This window comes from Haliaeetus albicilla, chromosome 15, assembly GCF_947461875.1.
Source record: "Haliaeetus albicilla chromosome 15, bHalAlb1.1, whole genome shotgun sequence".
In the NCBI taxonomy this organism is placed as follows: Eukaryota; Metazoa; Chordata; class Aves; order Accipitriformes; family Accipitridae; genus Haliaeetus; species Haliaeetus albicilla.
In genome coordinates, this window is record NC_091497.1 from 7,032,645 (window position 1) to 7,048,505 (window position 15,861).

The following is a 15,861-nucleotide window of genomic DNA, read 5'->3' on the forward strand; positions in this document are numbered from 1 at the left end:
TGAGTAACCCAGCAACGTATTACGCTGCCATGCAGGGCTAGGTTATTTACGTGCTGCAGTTTCAGTTTATGAAATATATTATGTAATTTTAGGTGGTTTATGTGCTGTTATATTGTAACCTTACCTTTGTATTGAATGCATTTTAACCAGAAACCTTTGCAAGAATCGAAAAGCTGTTGCTGGTTGTTTTTTTGTTGGGTGGTTTTTTGGTTTTGTGGGAGTGTGTGGGTTTTCTTATTTTTTTTCTTACTTCTCAAAATCTTCCCCCTCCCTTAAAGGGCAAAATAGGCTGAGCTTTTAGCAGGAAGTGTAAACAAATCCAAGTAATAACAAATCCTGGGCTTTCCAAGCCTAAGAAGGTAAGGGGACATCCCTGTTTTAAAAGCTGCAAGAACAAAGTAATTGAATGGTGTTGTGCTCCCTACTGGGAATCAGTTGCTCAGGAGAGTGCCAAGAACAAAGAAAATAAGAATATAACTGCATAGGTCAGTAGTAACACATTTTTTTCTAATTTGAACAAGTATTAAAAAAATGAGGCCAGCGAAAGAAGGTTACAGGTGCTACTGGAAAAGACCAAAGAGAAGTAGAGAGGTGGGGAAGCCCTGGGAGATACCGCAGCGTGCAGGTGATGCTTTTGTTGCTTCACGGGCGAATCCATATTGTTCAGCACCATGTCAGTATTTCTTGCTGCCCTAGATCCAGCTCCGTTCTGTAGGAGTGGGGGTCCGGATGAGGGCCTGAGAGTGCTAAAGGGGGAGCAGGAGGGGTGAAAGGGGTTTGGAGGCTGGGAGACACTTCACAAGGGAAGATGACGTTTGGGGTGGGTGTTCGCAGCTGATGAAGGACCTGGGAGGTCTCAGACAAATTTCATTAAGGCTGTGGGCAATAACAGCTTCTCTCTTTTTAAGCACCTCGTTGACCACCTACCCAGGTTAGTGAGCTATAGGTGTTCCTGCCCCTCTTTTCAGACCCTACTCCCCTTCAGTGTGAGACCCCCACCATGAAACCCTCCTCTAGCCCTTTCCCCCACTGCACTGTCCCTTCTGCCCGACCTCTCCTCCCACCAATCCCTCAAAACACAGTGGGCTGAATTAATCCAACTGAGCCCTGGATGCTTGAATCTCTCAGTAGCAACAAAACTGACCAAGATTTCTAAGACAAAATACGAAAATTGACTTTATAGTGACTTCACAAGAGAGCAGTGAGATAAATGAATCCATTGAAATTTAATTATGTATTAAATTCTGTCAGATACTGCTGCAAAAATTTTCATTTAAACCTGAGTGAGATACAGTAGAGCTGTAGATAATGGAGGAAGGAAGCTTTGTATCCTACGGTGAAAATATGAATGTCTGCGTAAATAACGTGAAAATCCATTTCAGGAGCGATGAGCCCATCTGCAAACTTCTAACAGGGCTGCAACAGCTAGATAGTGTCAGCTCTCGGTCTCCAGTTGCAGAATTTCAACACCGGAAAATGCATCTCTAGAAAATAATATGATCTTGTCTTATTGCCTGAACTCGAAAGACATTACTTCCACTGTGGACATTGATGTCATCTGAAGTCATGTATGTTTTGTATAGCAGCACTGCCTCTCCCACCCCCAAAATGATATACAAAGTCAAAGGATGTTTCCCCTTGAGAATGTGAGCATCCAATCTTATACAATAATTTATTTGAGAGGAGAAAAAAAAGCATGCATCACTTATAAATAATCATCTAAGTACCTCCACAAGTTACATACAAATCCCACTTCAGTTCTTAAATATTGGGTCAGTTTAACGCCCGTCTTTTAACATGTGCTTGAGTCAAAACACAGATGGGTCGAGAGACGACACTTGTAGTTGCGTTGTTCAGTCAACAACATGATTCAGTTCGTAGGGCTGGTTGCCTAAGTTGACAAGGCAATCCAGCCAGCCCTGGCAGCTGTTGCGCTGCTGACACTCGGATGTGCTGTCCTTAAGAAAAAAGCTAGGTACAGTTTGTTTGAAAACCTGCTGGTGATGAAACTTCAGCAGACACAATGCAATGAAAAACTAAAAAGCTCATTTGAAAATGTCAGGTCTCACAACACGAATCTGAAGTTGCAGAAGAAGAATATCGATGTTGAAGTGTAAAGAAAACTAACTAACTATCGAAGAGATGGATGGGTGGTTTCAGTATGTTTGAACAACATTCAGCAAACTTGCGTTGCCTTAGGTGAGAGGGGGTGATGCTGTGTGTCAGGCAAATTCAAATCTAATATGAAGAAAGGCAGAGGTACATAATTCGGAATAAAAAAAGCTTTCACCGCCCAATGAAAGGCTTGAATCCTAGCTGGGTGCAGGATACTTATACCTTTCTTTTTATCTTTTTTTCTTAAACACCATTACGTGCTTCAAAGGTACGTATTTCTCTGTAGTAGAAAGGAATACATAAAGGCTTTGAATTGGGACCTCTTTTGTTCTGCCCTACTTCTCTTACCAGCTGCCCTTAATGCTTACGCTGACACTCCTATTTGTCTACCCCACATACCTGCTGGGAGTGCCCTCACTTGGCAGGCGAGAATCTCCCAGCCTCTGAGACAATTGCACAAGGTCAGACAGTAACTCAGCACCAAAACTGATGGGTTACTATGTGTGTTTCTGTTATCCCAGTCTCACACCTGGTGTATTGCACAGGCACAACACGAGCTGTGCTCTCTGTATTTATTGACTGTGGCGCGTGGTACAAAGGTTGAGGCTGAAGGCTGGACCCACAAAGGCATTTCGGGGCTGGAAGGGATGGTCACACCTCTAAGTCCAAAAATCAAGATTTTTTAACACCGCCTTGCAAATGTCAGCTAGCGCTGGTTTCCATACAGACATGCAATTCCAGAACTGACGTTCCCTATTAAATCCAGGCTTTGCACAAAACACCGTCCCTTCAAATTCCCCGAGGGGAAAACTGTAGAGGAAAAAGGTGGCAAAGGTATTTTCATGATGGAGATGGATGTGAAGAGGAGGTGGACAAGGGGTAAATCCAGCTCAGTGGCGTCACTCCTTGCTCCTCACAATGGATTGCGTCTACTTTTGACAGATGTCTATGTGGGGCTTCTTTTCCTTACTGTCAATCTGTCCTGCGCTCTCCTCGCCAATAAAAATACAAGTGAATGCAACTGGCTCTACAGAGAAGACAAGATTATCAGAGTAAATGAACTGGAAATAAAACATTCTGAGTTATTGACCTCAAGTTATGTTTTCAGCAAAAATAAAAACCACAAACCCACTTTTTGGCAGAAGTGACTTCACAATGTTTCACGTACCATTAACTTATTAGCTCTACATCTGCTATGTTAACTTTGCATGTTGCCACAGGCACTGCTAATGAGCCGAAGGGTTTTGGCATCAGTCTGGGGCAGCTCCAGGTAAATAAAGTTTACTTAGTTACTTTATTTATGTGCAGGTCTCTGCTCTAGTTCCCGCTACCCTGCTTTCCCCCTCCACCCACACGTTCAGCGTGTGTACAGACAGACCTGCCAGAGAAGCCAAGCCCCTTCTGGGCCACAGAGCACAAACTCTTTTCCTTTTTCTGGGGAGGAATACCTGCCAAATGCTGCTGAGCTGGGCTGGCAGGCTGGCTTGGTAGAAAACTTCTCTACCCCTGCATGTCCCTGGTCTGGTTTAGCAAACTTCTGAAGTAGCAAGTCCGTATGGTTTGGGGCCAGACTTGATCTTTGCAGGGCAATTAAGTGAGCATCTCAAATGCCAACCCTAGTGTCACTTGTGGAAGTGCCCAGCACCTGGCAGCTGTGATGCTGGTGGTTGAATGCGGCTGAACTGCTGCAGCCCCCTTCTCGGAGACCCCTGGTGCCCTCCCTCCCTGCCATCCCCATCTCCAGATCATCCCACCAATTATTTGCTCCACTAGCAAACCGTGTCTTCAAGAAACAAAACGAGACGCGGTGCTATGAGAAAGGTCACAGGAAACAAATTCTGTTTTCTTTGTAATCTGATCGTTCACAGTTTTAGTGGGATGCCTCAGTTACATTAGAAAGCGCAGCTCCTCTGTGGAAGGCTTTTGTATGCACCACCTGATTCACTAATCACTTTTTTCCTCAGATTCCCTCTCTGGAAGGTGGGGATAAACTTATCTTGGAAGGACACATTATCTTGGGAGGAGTAGTTACTGGGAAGTGACTAGTGTTAGTGTTTGGCTACTACCATTGTGCAAGCAAAACAAATTGTGGTTGTAGAGCAAAATCCGTTAGTCTTTGTTTGCAATGGAATTAACGCACTACCTAAATCAGTTTTCAGCATCCTGCCCAATACTGCCTATCCCACGATGAGCTGCACACCCTTGCAATTTCTTTATACTTATTATCATTTTTCCAATCTAAAATACTGAGTCAAAAAAATCTATTAAGATTTATAAAATACACGTATTCTAAACAAATAGTAATTTGTCTTCATTTGCTTTAAGATACTTCAGTCATAATTCAGGTTGCTAGTCCTTAAATAGTGGGTAGTTGCTATCAACTATTCCATATTATGGATTGACCTCACCAGCTTCTCTGAAACAATGGCGTTCTTCCTACCTATGAGACACAAGGAAACAATCTTACCAACTTCCCTACAACCTTTAACCGAGCGATATTTTGTGGCATTTAACTAATGACAGAGTAAGGTACCCATCAATTAAAATTTCCACCCATACTGCCAAAGAGTTGGTGCTAGGGTATGGTCTTGGAATACTGTGTCATTTTAACCCACACAGTTTACAGAAATCACTTACTGTACTTTCTAATCACCAACTGTGGTGCATACTTAATTATTCAAAGTTAATGTTGTCTGAATTTTCTATTATACCTTGAAAATGCAGTCCTGTGAGTTCAGAGCTTTGTGGAAGAAAACAGAATTACATCTTCATCTTCATTTGCTGAATATTTAACAGCCCTGCTGTGCTCTGAGGTCTCCTAGAAAGTGAGCCTCCCCAGGGAACTCAAATCCTCTGAGAACAAATTCTGTCCCTCCAAGAAGTACAACCACAAAATAGCCCCGCAGAGGTCAACCTCGTGGCATCAGCTTACTAAATGAAAGCAGAATCCCATCCACCTTAGAAGTAGCTGTGAAGCAATTGTGTGGACCTTTATCTCTCTCCGCGGGGCAAATGAAAACATTTGTACTCATCAGGGTGAATTCTTTACTAGTATTGTTGAGGGATTTCTGGGTTTTTTTGTTTGGTTTTTTGTTTGGGTTTTTTTTGTCATTTGTGGTTTAGTTTAAGAGAGACCTCAAAGATTGAAAGATAACATGAGCAGAAGCCAGGGTGTTCCAACTAGCTCATTTATCTCAAATTGCTGAGAAAACAGGTGGATTTTGTCTTAATTTTTGCTTCCCACTTGTATGTCTCTTTCTAGGGAGAAACATCAAAGGCCTGCTCTTTGTTTTCACCAAATGCACGGGGCTGTATAAGATGTGCTGGGGAACAAACCGAAATTCCCATTCACCACCTTTGCTTATGCAAGGGGAAGAGACCAAACGTTCAGGGAAGAAGTGACACCTTTATTTTCGTACTTTAACAGCTCAGAAATGGTGGTAGTATCTGAATTATTGCTGTACATGAATGAGCTGTCAGTGATTTCAGCATTCTTCTCTGCATTACAGACCGCTTGTTTTGCTGGAGTAACCATAATAGAGAAACGCAACACTGCCCGTGCTGTGCAGCCGTATATCACAGAGCAGTGATATATGACTAGCATCAGCTGTGGCAGTGGAACTTATACAGCAAGATTTGTGTTTCTTTCAGGAGTACATGCTATAAATATAGTTATAACCACCCACTTGTTCTTTACCTTAAGAATTTATTCATGAATTTTAACAGTCAAGAGTATGAGTAACTGATAAGAGGGTAGAGCTCCTTTGAGCAGATTACCCCCATACAAACACGGTTTAAGAAATCTGGGGTCAGCAGTAGCGCTACACCACAGGTCAGAGCAGCCTACTTTAGCACCTGAAGTGCTGACTGCAGATACTCCATGTTGCAATATATTGCAACGCTTGTTTGATTTGTACCCAAGAAGAAATCAACCTGTTCAGCAGCCAGGTAATTATTAAGTGCGCACTTAGGAGATTCCATTGGACTGATTACATAAACTGCAGACCAGTGTAACACAACACCAGCAAGCCTCAAAGAAGGCGTTTATTCTTCTTTCAGGAAATTCTTTTTTTGGCAATGCCTATTAATATTTTTCTGTTCCTGCTTCTGAGTATATTCATGTCTTAATATTGCACAGGTTCCCTAAACTGCTCTTCTTGTTGGCCTTGCACTCTGGCCATTCTCATGCTAAACTTCTTGTCCATTTATTTCACTTATATAGTTCAGTAAAGTGCATGTGTGAAATGTACATCATGTTATATCGATCAGCATTCTCCCAGCCTTCCCCGTAGTTTGGCAGCACACAGAACACGCAGGATGGCCGTCTGCTGGAGACAGACCGAAGTGACGAGCGAACTGGCTTACAGAAACATAGACTCATGGACTTGTTCGGGTTGGAAGGGACCTTAAAGATCATGTAGCTCCAACCCCCCCGCCATGGGCAGGGACACCTTCCACTAGACCAGGTTGCTCCAAGCCCCATCCAACCTGGCCTTGAACACTGCCAGGGATGGGGCATCCATGAGTTCTCCGGACAACTTCTGAGCAGCACCAGTTCATGGGAGCCGCAGGTCAGTCATCGTTAGAAACCGAGCACCAACCGGCAAATTTGTGTTTTCCCTTGCGTTTGGCAGCAGCAGTCGCGAGAAACTCCGTCTCCCCAGCTGGAAAGGAGGGAAGGAGGCCGAAAGCTGCCCTCCGGGGCAGCGTGTAGTCCACTCAGTGAGTTTTCCATCGTGCCGTTGACATCGAAGGGACAACGTGCGGCGTTAGCATTGCGCAGAGCAGATAGTTATAAAACCTCTCGCTTAAAATCCGGAGCTTGGGGGAAGTGCTGGGACAATTCTGCGGTTTCTAAGGCAGCACGGATGAATCTAACCACCGTCAAGGCGGTGATAAAGAGCAAAACGCTTCCACCGCCGGCCCCCCCGCCCCGCCACCCGGGCAGTCCCGGCCGGCAGCACCGCCCCGGATCGCAGAGTTAATTTAAAGCCCGGCCACCGCCTGCATCTTCCCTTCTTCTCCCAGCGCTCCGCCGGGACAGCGCCGGCAACATGGGTACGTGCTGCGGGGCGGGCTGGGGGGGGGTCCCCGCTGGGTCGGAGGAGGAGGAGGAGGAAGAAGAGTTGCCTTGTGCTTCTCTGAGCCGTCCCCGGCCACCGCTTCTTCGGCAGCCCTCCCTCCTGTAGCCAGGCTGGTGCGAACCCGCCTCGGAAGCCTAGGGAAAGCTGAGAGATGTTGATTTTAACTCTGTAGGCTCCTGGAGCTGAACCCCTAGCTGGTAAGGTTTGCCTTAAACTTTTCAGGGATGTGGAGTTTAAAATCCTAGCACAAGTTAAACGTGGTGTTTCTCGCGGCTGTTAACGTTTCTTCACAAGTGCAATTACCCAGGGTTGACCTAATCAGTGCTTTTTAAATATGCAGATGCACAGCTGGAAGACTCAGGTAAGGGCGGAGCCCATTTGGCTAGTCAATCCTAAAGATTCGTTCCTGTTTAAACTGAAACACTGAATAGTAAAGGCACGAACGATGCTTTTCTGTGGCATAGCTCTCTCCATCACCCTTTGCTGGTCCTGCAGCGTCTGAGCACGTTGGCATGCCTCTCCTAGCAAGCAGTTCTTCAGCCGAAATTGAGGAAGTAGCACTGTATTTTCTTCAGCAGACACATTTGTGCTCTGGGGACAGGCAGAGACAAGCATAGAGACAAGCAGGCAGAGCTCGGCTGTGATGCTGCCCAAAGGGGCACTGGGGTCTTGCTGGCTTGGACAGGCAGCCAGGAGAGCGGTGGTGGCTCTGGGAAAAGAAGGAAACCTGATGCAGCTGGGTCTGCTCATGTAACATCAGGTTTGCCACATTATAGGTTTGCTTTGATGGTTTCGGTGTCGGTATCTTTCTGGAAGAGTGAGGTGTGAAGCGGGGACTCCTGGAGACGCTTGTCCTGACGGCAGCAGCGTCCTTGTGTTGGCTGTAAGGCTGCTCCAAGGAGCAGAGGCAACAGGCTTGGCTGTGCCACGAGTTGGGTGGCAGGAGAGCAGGCTCGCTCTGGAGCCAGGAACATCCTCGGTGAACGTATGGTTGTGTACAGATTTAGCCTGGATGCAGACATGAAGCATTTTAACCAGGTAAAGTTGCTGTGGTGGCTGCTGCACGGAGCAAGGCAACACGCTCCCATCTTGTGACATGGAGCGAGAGCCACAAGAGCTGCAGCATCCCGCCGCATCGCTGTGGCTGCAGGGAACCGTACTGGTGGGACCTGCCGGGGAAGGGGTCAGAGCCGGGAGCCTGCCCCCCGCCTCGCCTGCAAGCGTGGGAAGGAGAGAGTGACCCACCGATAAAGAACTATTTAGGTTTGGTGCTCAAGCCAAGAACTGAGAGGCTTCTGTCTTTGCGTTGCTTAAAAATATTTGGTCTCTTAAGGGAATACCAAGTGCATAACTGTTTAGAGTTTTAATTTGGAAAATGAGCAGCTCTTCAGCAGTTTGTGGTGAAAATGAGCAGTTCTGCAGGTCAGTCTTTGTGGCGAGAGAATGAGAGGTACTGAGGGTTGCCCAAAAGAGGGGCTGCTCTAATGTGCCAGTAGCGAGCCCCTGATTTATCAATAAAATTGATGGAAAATGCTGGGTGCTCTCTAGTTTTGTAGGTTTAACCCAGAATCTTCCTGACCATGGAGTTCCTCAGACAGCTTAGGTGCCTATGTTGAAATGTTGGCTTCAATGCCATCTGGAGTTTCTCCGATTGTGGCTGCAAAAGAAGAGAGGGGGAAAGTCAAAATCCCTGATAAATAAGCGTGTCTTTTAAACATTGAAGTCAGTCAGTGTCATCCAGAAAAAAATGCCTCTGTGATGTCCTCTGTATCAGGTTTCTTGCAGAGGTGATACTTAACCCTCTGGAACAGAAAAAAACCAACCTACTACAACTTCCTTGATTTTTTTTTTTGTTTGTTTTGGGGTTTTTTTTTGTAGTTGTTGTTGTTCGTTTTTTTTTCCCCAAGGCTTAGCTAACAGACAGGAGTGAGCTGCTCAAACTGGTGTTTCCTGTATGGGTTATGAAAAACTGGCAGCATGATGCTTGTGTGCTGGAAAGGCCAAGAAGTGGAAATAATCAAAGAGTGGTTATGAAGATAGTCTATCACTAATGCCTTGGTATCCTTCAGTATATCTGCTCACATGGGTCATGTAAGGGGCATTACCAATAATTTTAATGCTTCGGGTATCTGCATGTGCCCTGAAGTTGGTGTGTCAGCACTTTCTGGATGTTACTTGTTTTCTAGAAAAATATATGTTTGAATTGCCTGTGTAATGTTACTGTCTCTGCTGTGAAGGTAGTTGTCCATGGCAGTGAAGAATCAGCTTGATTTGTTTTAATAATTTTTGAAAGTGGCTTTATTTAGTATTGTGTCAAACACCGTAGTGTTGCTGTCAGCTGTTTACATCTTTTGTGAACTATGGACTAAATAATGACCTTGGCAAGCATATTTTTTGTAGAGATCTATTATGGGCACACTTCACTTGCAAGCAAGGATTTCAAAGTTCACATCTTGTACTTGGTCTTATCTTAATGATAATGAAACTCGCTTATGTGGTTTTGTAGGAAATGCTGACACCTGCTAGGTGGGCACAAGGCTTTTATCTGAAATGGAGCAAGTTCAGCCTTCGAGCCCGTCCCTTGAGCCAGGCAAGCCCTGCAGGACACTCCTTGGAGGGCTGCCAGGGGTAGCGAACCTGCCGTGAGCAACTGGAAGTGACTTCAGGGCTGCAAGCAGCTGGCTGCTCTTGCTGACCTCCATAGGACTCCTCCTGTGCTTCCAGGGCTTCCTAGGTTAATCCCCAGGTTATGGGAATGCCTGCTAATGTGGATCACTCCACTGGGACATGTATTCAGCCCTCCTTAAGTCCGAGCAATGGGAAGTTTGTCCCTTTTCAGGGCTTGGCATCCACCTCTGGCAGGGCATCTTGACTCTATTCCTTACTCTTGACTTGCCTTTAAGGTAATGTCCCTGAGAGTGAATTGAAACAGGATTCATCTTCCGTGGGTGGTAGAGTGGTCTACCACCACCTTGAATGATGTGCGGTGAGCAGTCATAGTAGGATAGGATGCTTTGTCTCTGTTTGATTTTTCCCTGGGAGTGTATGTAACTCTATGCGTAGCCTGAAAAACAAAAGGCTATTGAGTGAAGTTTTCCTAATAACCTTCTTGCACCCTGAAAAGTCCCCCTTTAACAAACTGAAAATTTACTCACCCTGAACACTACTGTGTTTGTGTTTCACGATTTGTTTTGAGCTGAACTTTTCCCATGTCTTCTAGTGATTTTAAAGGAATGTTACTTAGTAGTTTTCATTAACTTGTGGTTTTTTTTCCCTCCACAGCTGCAAAAAGTAAGAGTAAGGGCAAGTCGGTAAGTACTGTTTTCTCCTATAAAAAGTTGCAATACTGACTCTCTTTGGGTTACATTGTTTGGGTAACTTTAGCAGTGGACAAAAAAAATCATCCTGTAAACATACTTTAGAAGTATAAAATAATGAGTTATTGGCCAACATGCGCAAAGCAGCCTGGTAGCTTATTAAATTCCAGCTAAGCATTAGTGCGCTCACCAGCCCGATAAAATGTCTGAAGAGCCTTTGCTGACTGAGCAGACATCGGCTGGGAGGAGAAGGGTTCCCTGGAGCCCGTCCTTCGTGTGGCTGAGTTGTCATCATCCACCGACTCTCCCTTAGGGCTCTTTTACCTTTCGGTGTTAGTTCTTCCTCTTGAATCTTTGAACTGCTAATGACACCTGTCTCAGCAACCCTATCTCTGCCATTGCTTTTCTTATCTTGTAAGGTTTTACTCCGTAGACTTTCCCCGCAGCTTTCTCACAGCTTAGTCGCTTCCTCAGCAGCCAAAGTCAAAGCTGTGCAGTGGGGTGGTGTCAGACCTGTGCCAGGCATCCCCAGGGCAAGGAAAGGTTACAGAGAGCAGTATAAAACGTGAACCTTCAGGTTACCTCTTCAGTGGTGGATCCAGTGCTCCCTGGCCAATGAGGATCACAACAGAAAATGTTTTAGTAAATACGTGCATGTGTATAATGCAACAGATATTTAAGAGGACAGTATAGTGCAAGACAAGAACAGTATAGGTCATATATTATCAAGACACAACTGCATATTCTCTTCTTGCTTGTAGCATCTTGGAAAAACAAAAGAAGGTCTGTTACCTTGGGAAAGACCCCATAGCTTTCTCCTGTATGCCCCTGCTCATGCTCAGCCCTTGCTGTGACGTGCAGATCTCCACCAGTTCAGGGGCAGCCAGAAAAAACCCACCAGTGCCTACTGTGCTGGCACGTGAACGCAGGACGTCTCTGCCAGGCACATAAGCACTTGGTGGCTTAAAACAGAAATCCAGCCTTGGTGGAAGCTTGTTATCTCCCCAGATCAGCCTGTAACATTCTCTTAAACAGTAAGCTGTTGGGTAGTGTGATGGCGTAACACTGGGGATGTTTCTGAGAACACTGAGAAAGTCAAAAAGATTTTAGTGAGGTTTTGTGAATTTCTCGAGGGGATGGGTCCCACCAGACCCCAGGTCGGGACTGCCCTGTCCTTTTTTTACTCTGTAGGCAGGACAGACACGGGGAAGGCTTTGTTCTGCTTCAGGTGGGGTCATCCTCTTCTCCTGAGCTGGGTTATACCCAGTTACCCTGGCAGAAACCGGTCTTGCACCGTGGGTTACTGTTTTAGGGTGTAGCCTAGCAACTGCTGAAATCAAAACCTTGTGGGTATCTCTAGCGGGTGCTGAGCCAAACCTTCACGGTGTGGTTCTCTATTGGTCTCCTCTGAAGCATGAATATTTGCATGGCTTAGGGGATGGTGCAGAGACAGGGCTGGGTACCATTCTTCTGCATGAACTCCAGTCTGCCAAGAGCTGTGTCCAAGTTGGGGCTAGTCATCTAGAGTTCCTACCATCTTCAGCTGAGGGAAATGGGCACCTCTGAGTGAATTTTATCTAATTTTGAATACATTTGGATGGGCTTCCTTTGGAGACCCCTCTTTCTGACCATGGAGAATGTGATAAATCAAGAGTCACAAGTTTCTGTTTAGGCCTCTGATCTTGGTTGCTTTAAGCTATACGAGTCCCACCTGGCACTCACCTCAGCTGAAGTCAGGTTCTTTCAGTGAAGCCTGATTATCAAACCATGGGTAAGATGTCCACTATATACTTGGTTCAGCTGATAACAAAGATCAGTGCTGTTCAGGCTGCTTGGACATCCTCGTGACTGAGTTAGTCTCAAGTCAGCGATACTCTTGCCACTCTCTCTTATTTTCATTTCTCTTGCAGTGTTCAGAGAAAGCTTATTGTAGCACTCAAGTGTCATGAAGTGTTGTGTTGTTCGTTACGGCTCTGGCCAGCAGCTTTGCTGGAGACATGGGCTTTCTGATTTACTCGTGTCAAGCAGGATTTTCCCATGTAAGGTTTCTTCCCTTTTGATCTGCAAAGTTAACTTATTTCTGTTTCACATGGAATACAGATTGTTTTGATTCCCAAACCCTTACAACATGAAGACAAACGATGCCATTTTTTTTTCTTGTCTGTGCTTCTCAAGTTTCATAACTGTTTTACCTCTGAGATGTTCTGAAGCTTATTAAAAAAAATGTGATTTTTGCAACTTGCAGAATTAAGCCCATTAAAAGGGGAGGATTATGTTCAACTTGCATTCCTGGTCATTTTAATAGAAATGATATGTAGTCATCCACTAAGAAAAGTAGGCAATCAGAAGTTAAACTTCCGATTCTACTGATCATGCCAGATTTGTACCTGATGTATGTTTTCCCTTTGTCTCAATGGCAAGAGCCGTGTCACAAGCTGCGTGACAGTGACTGTGGAGATGCCTGTCGCATCAGGTGAAGGCTCAGTAAATCTGGCTGTTAATGTCGTACCATTTTAAATTAGGAGTAAAGTCAGTTCTATCAGCAGGTCTGAAGAAAAGGATTCTTCATCAGGCAGAGTATTTGTGAGGACAGGAAGCTTCAAAGAGATTTGTTTGAATAAAATGTTTAAATGTTTGTCTCAACTGGAGGCATTTAAAAATAGCCCCAGGCTTCTAACTGTGGTGTGCTGTGGGGGTTTAGCATGGTGGGTTTTCTGTTGGGTTTGCGTTTTGATTTTATTCAAAAAAATTGGCTTTTTGCATATTTTTGGATACCAATCAAGATTGCTCTAAGGTTAAATTCTGAAGATTTCAAATGTGCTTGAAGGTTAAATATAGTGTTGCTGAAGATCTCTTGCAAAGGGCAGATAAGATCTGTAGAGCTCTGGGACCAAGAGGGGGAAGTGAGAATTGACTCTTGGTTCAGATTAACCAGTGTCGTTCTACAGCCTCCTCACCCCTGAGTACCTACCCATTCCTGCTGAGTCTGTATGGAGCTCGCTCAGGCCGTGGGGCACGGAGAGCGATGTTTGTGTTGCACAGCTCTGAGCTCACGCTGTCTCTTGCCTCCAGCCAAGCTGCCTGGGCTACCCCTTGAGCATCTTCTTCATCATCATCAATGAGTTCTGTGAGCGGTTCTCCTACTATGGCATGCGAGGTATGTCCAATGCCCCGCGTCTCCTCATGCTGACTATTACTTACCCAGACCTGACTTCAGTTTGTAACCCATCATTTTGTTCTTCCTACAGCGGTGCTCGTTTTGTATTTCAAATATTTCCTGCAATGGGATGACAACTTGTCTACAGCCATCTACCACACGTTCGTTGCACTGTGTTACTTGACACCGATCCTTGGAGCGCTCATTGCAGACTCTTGGCTGGGAAAGTTTAAGTGAGTGCTCCCTTAGAAAACAACCCAAAATCATGAAAGCTCACCTGAGATGTGTTACTTAAACCATCACCTAAAGCAGCAGCTCAGAACAGCAGCTTCAGAGCTGGTGTTGGCTAGTCCAGGATTGTTTGTGTTGTTTTTTTTTTCTCCAGAGCTTGAGGTTTTAATTGATTTAGCTCAGACCTGAAACTGCACTGAGTTAACAAATGTTACACCTGCTAATCAGTTAAGGGTAGTAGCTTGCTTTCCAAGCGTGCTGCATGTTTTGCCTCTCATCTGGACAAAAAGCAAGCTAAACTAAGGAAAGCATTCACCAAGGTGCGAAGGTAGATACTGGAGGTTATAATTACATTGGACTGCTTCTTTACCTATCACAGGTGGCCAATGAAATAGTGAAATACTGTGTTATCTGGTATTAACTGGGACTTAGCATATATTCTAAAGTATTCTGTGATTTCAGTATTGACCTGGCAGCTCAGTGGGACATTTTACTGAGTTGCAACTCTTTCTTTAAATGATTAATTCTGGGTTTTTACCTGTGTGCTAGTTGCTCAGAAAAGTACTGCTGAGTTAAGTGCTTTGAAATGTAACCAAATTATTTCCAACAGCCTGATCTTGCTCTCCTTTACTGATGTCGTGTTTCTAATAGTGTTTACTTTGCCCGAAAAAAGCACAATAAAGATTTTATGGAGGGATATGAGTCAGGAACGTTAGCTGACTTGCCAAAGGTCTCCCAGAGATTAGAGATGAAGCAGGCTGTGCAGTCGCTTGGCCGAAGACCACACCATCATCTTCTGCTGTGTTGACAGCCTCTGGGAGCCCAGGGCTGCAACCACTGTCAAGTGTCCTCTGTGGCGCTGGTCTGAGCAGTGTGAACTCATTGCAAGTAGCTGGATATCTTGCAGATTGCAGCCTAAATATATTGTGTACTTGCTTGTTTAGATGGTATGATTTTATTTATTTTTTTTAAATCTGTTTTGGCTTTTACCTGTTTTATCAAGATGAAGCTTGCATCCCTTCTCCTCTGGTATTTGTGTATACCAGTGCCACAGCTGCAAGCCACTGGCCACCAGACCCTTAACCCAGGAGCTCAGTAGGATGGCTCAGGACTTAAAACTGGAACTTTAAGCTTGACAAGGAAAAACATGCTTTTGGAAAAAGTATGGCTTTAATGTATAGATGCCCTAAAATACAGCCAGGTGCCATGAGGAAGGCTTAAACAATAATTCATTAAAAAAATCTATGATGACAAGAGGAAGAGGTTACCCAAGCACTGTTAAGCACTCTTCTATTAGAGACTTAAATCTTCCACAGTCCATGTACTTTGTGCAATGTCTGCCAAGGAGCATGCTGGGGTCTGCTCACATACTGTTAGATGTGAAGTTCTTGGGGAAAATAGTACAGAAATCACAATTATTTTTTTAATTGGGTACCATCCATGCAGTGCCAATTATGTAAGTGTTGTTTTCATAGCATGCTTATGAGATTCACAAATAAAAACCAGAAGTTTCTCTCTGGGTCAGCTCAGGCTTAACTTCAATTGGAAACTTTCTCCTAAGTTGTTAAGCAACTAAAGTAACTATATGGAAGTGCTATTTAAAAAAAAAAGTTCTGATTTATCTGCTAAATACCACTAAGTAGCAGAACTACTGTTGCCCCACTTTGTATGGATTTTTACCCTGCTACAGGAAAGAGCATTTTTAAGTCAGAGAAACCTTGTTCTGAAGTGAGAAGAACTTGGTCAATGGTGTGAGCGATGCTTCCTCTGTCCCTCTCACATCAGGGTGCTCCAAGCTTGCTGTGAGGATCTCTTGCCTTTGTCAAATAGATTCAGATTGTCCTAGGTTCTTGAGCCTTGCCCTTCGTTGTCATGGGCTGCACTGGGTTTGGGACTGCCTCTCCTGCAAACTAGGGTTTTAAATAATTTCACATCACTGCATCCTATTTCTCCTGCT

At 44.7% G+C, this 15,861-nt stretch overlaps 1 protein-coding gene across 1 annotated transcript in view; it reads left to right on the forward strand.

Annotated features, from left to right (window-relative positions):
- The first annotated feature begins 5,219 nt into the window (after positions 1-5,219).
- Positions 5,220-15,861, forward strand: part of SLC15A1 (solute carrier family 15 member 1) — a 29,043-nt gene continuing 18,401 nt past the window's right edge. Inside the window, exons 1-4 of the mRNA XM_069802430.1 lie at positions 5,220-7,173; positions 10,482-10,510; positions 13,589-13,673; positions 13,765-13,906. Of these exons, the coding sequence (XP_069658531.1) occupies positions 7,170-7,173; positions 10,482-10,510; positions 13,589-13,673; positions 13,765-13,906 (260 nt within the window). The 5' untranslated portion in view covers positions 5,220-7,169. The remainder of the gene's footprint in view (positions 7,174-10,481; positions 10,511-13,588; positions 13,674-13,764; positions 13,907-15,861) is intronic.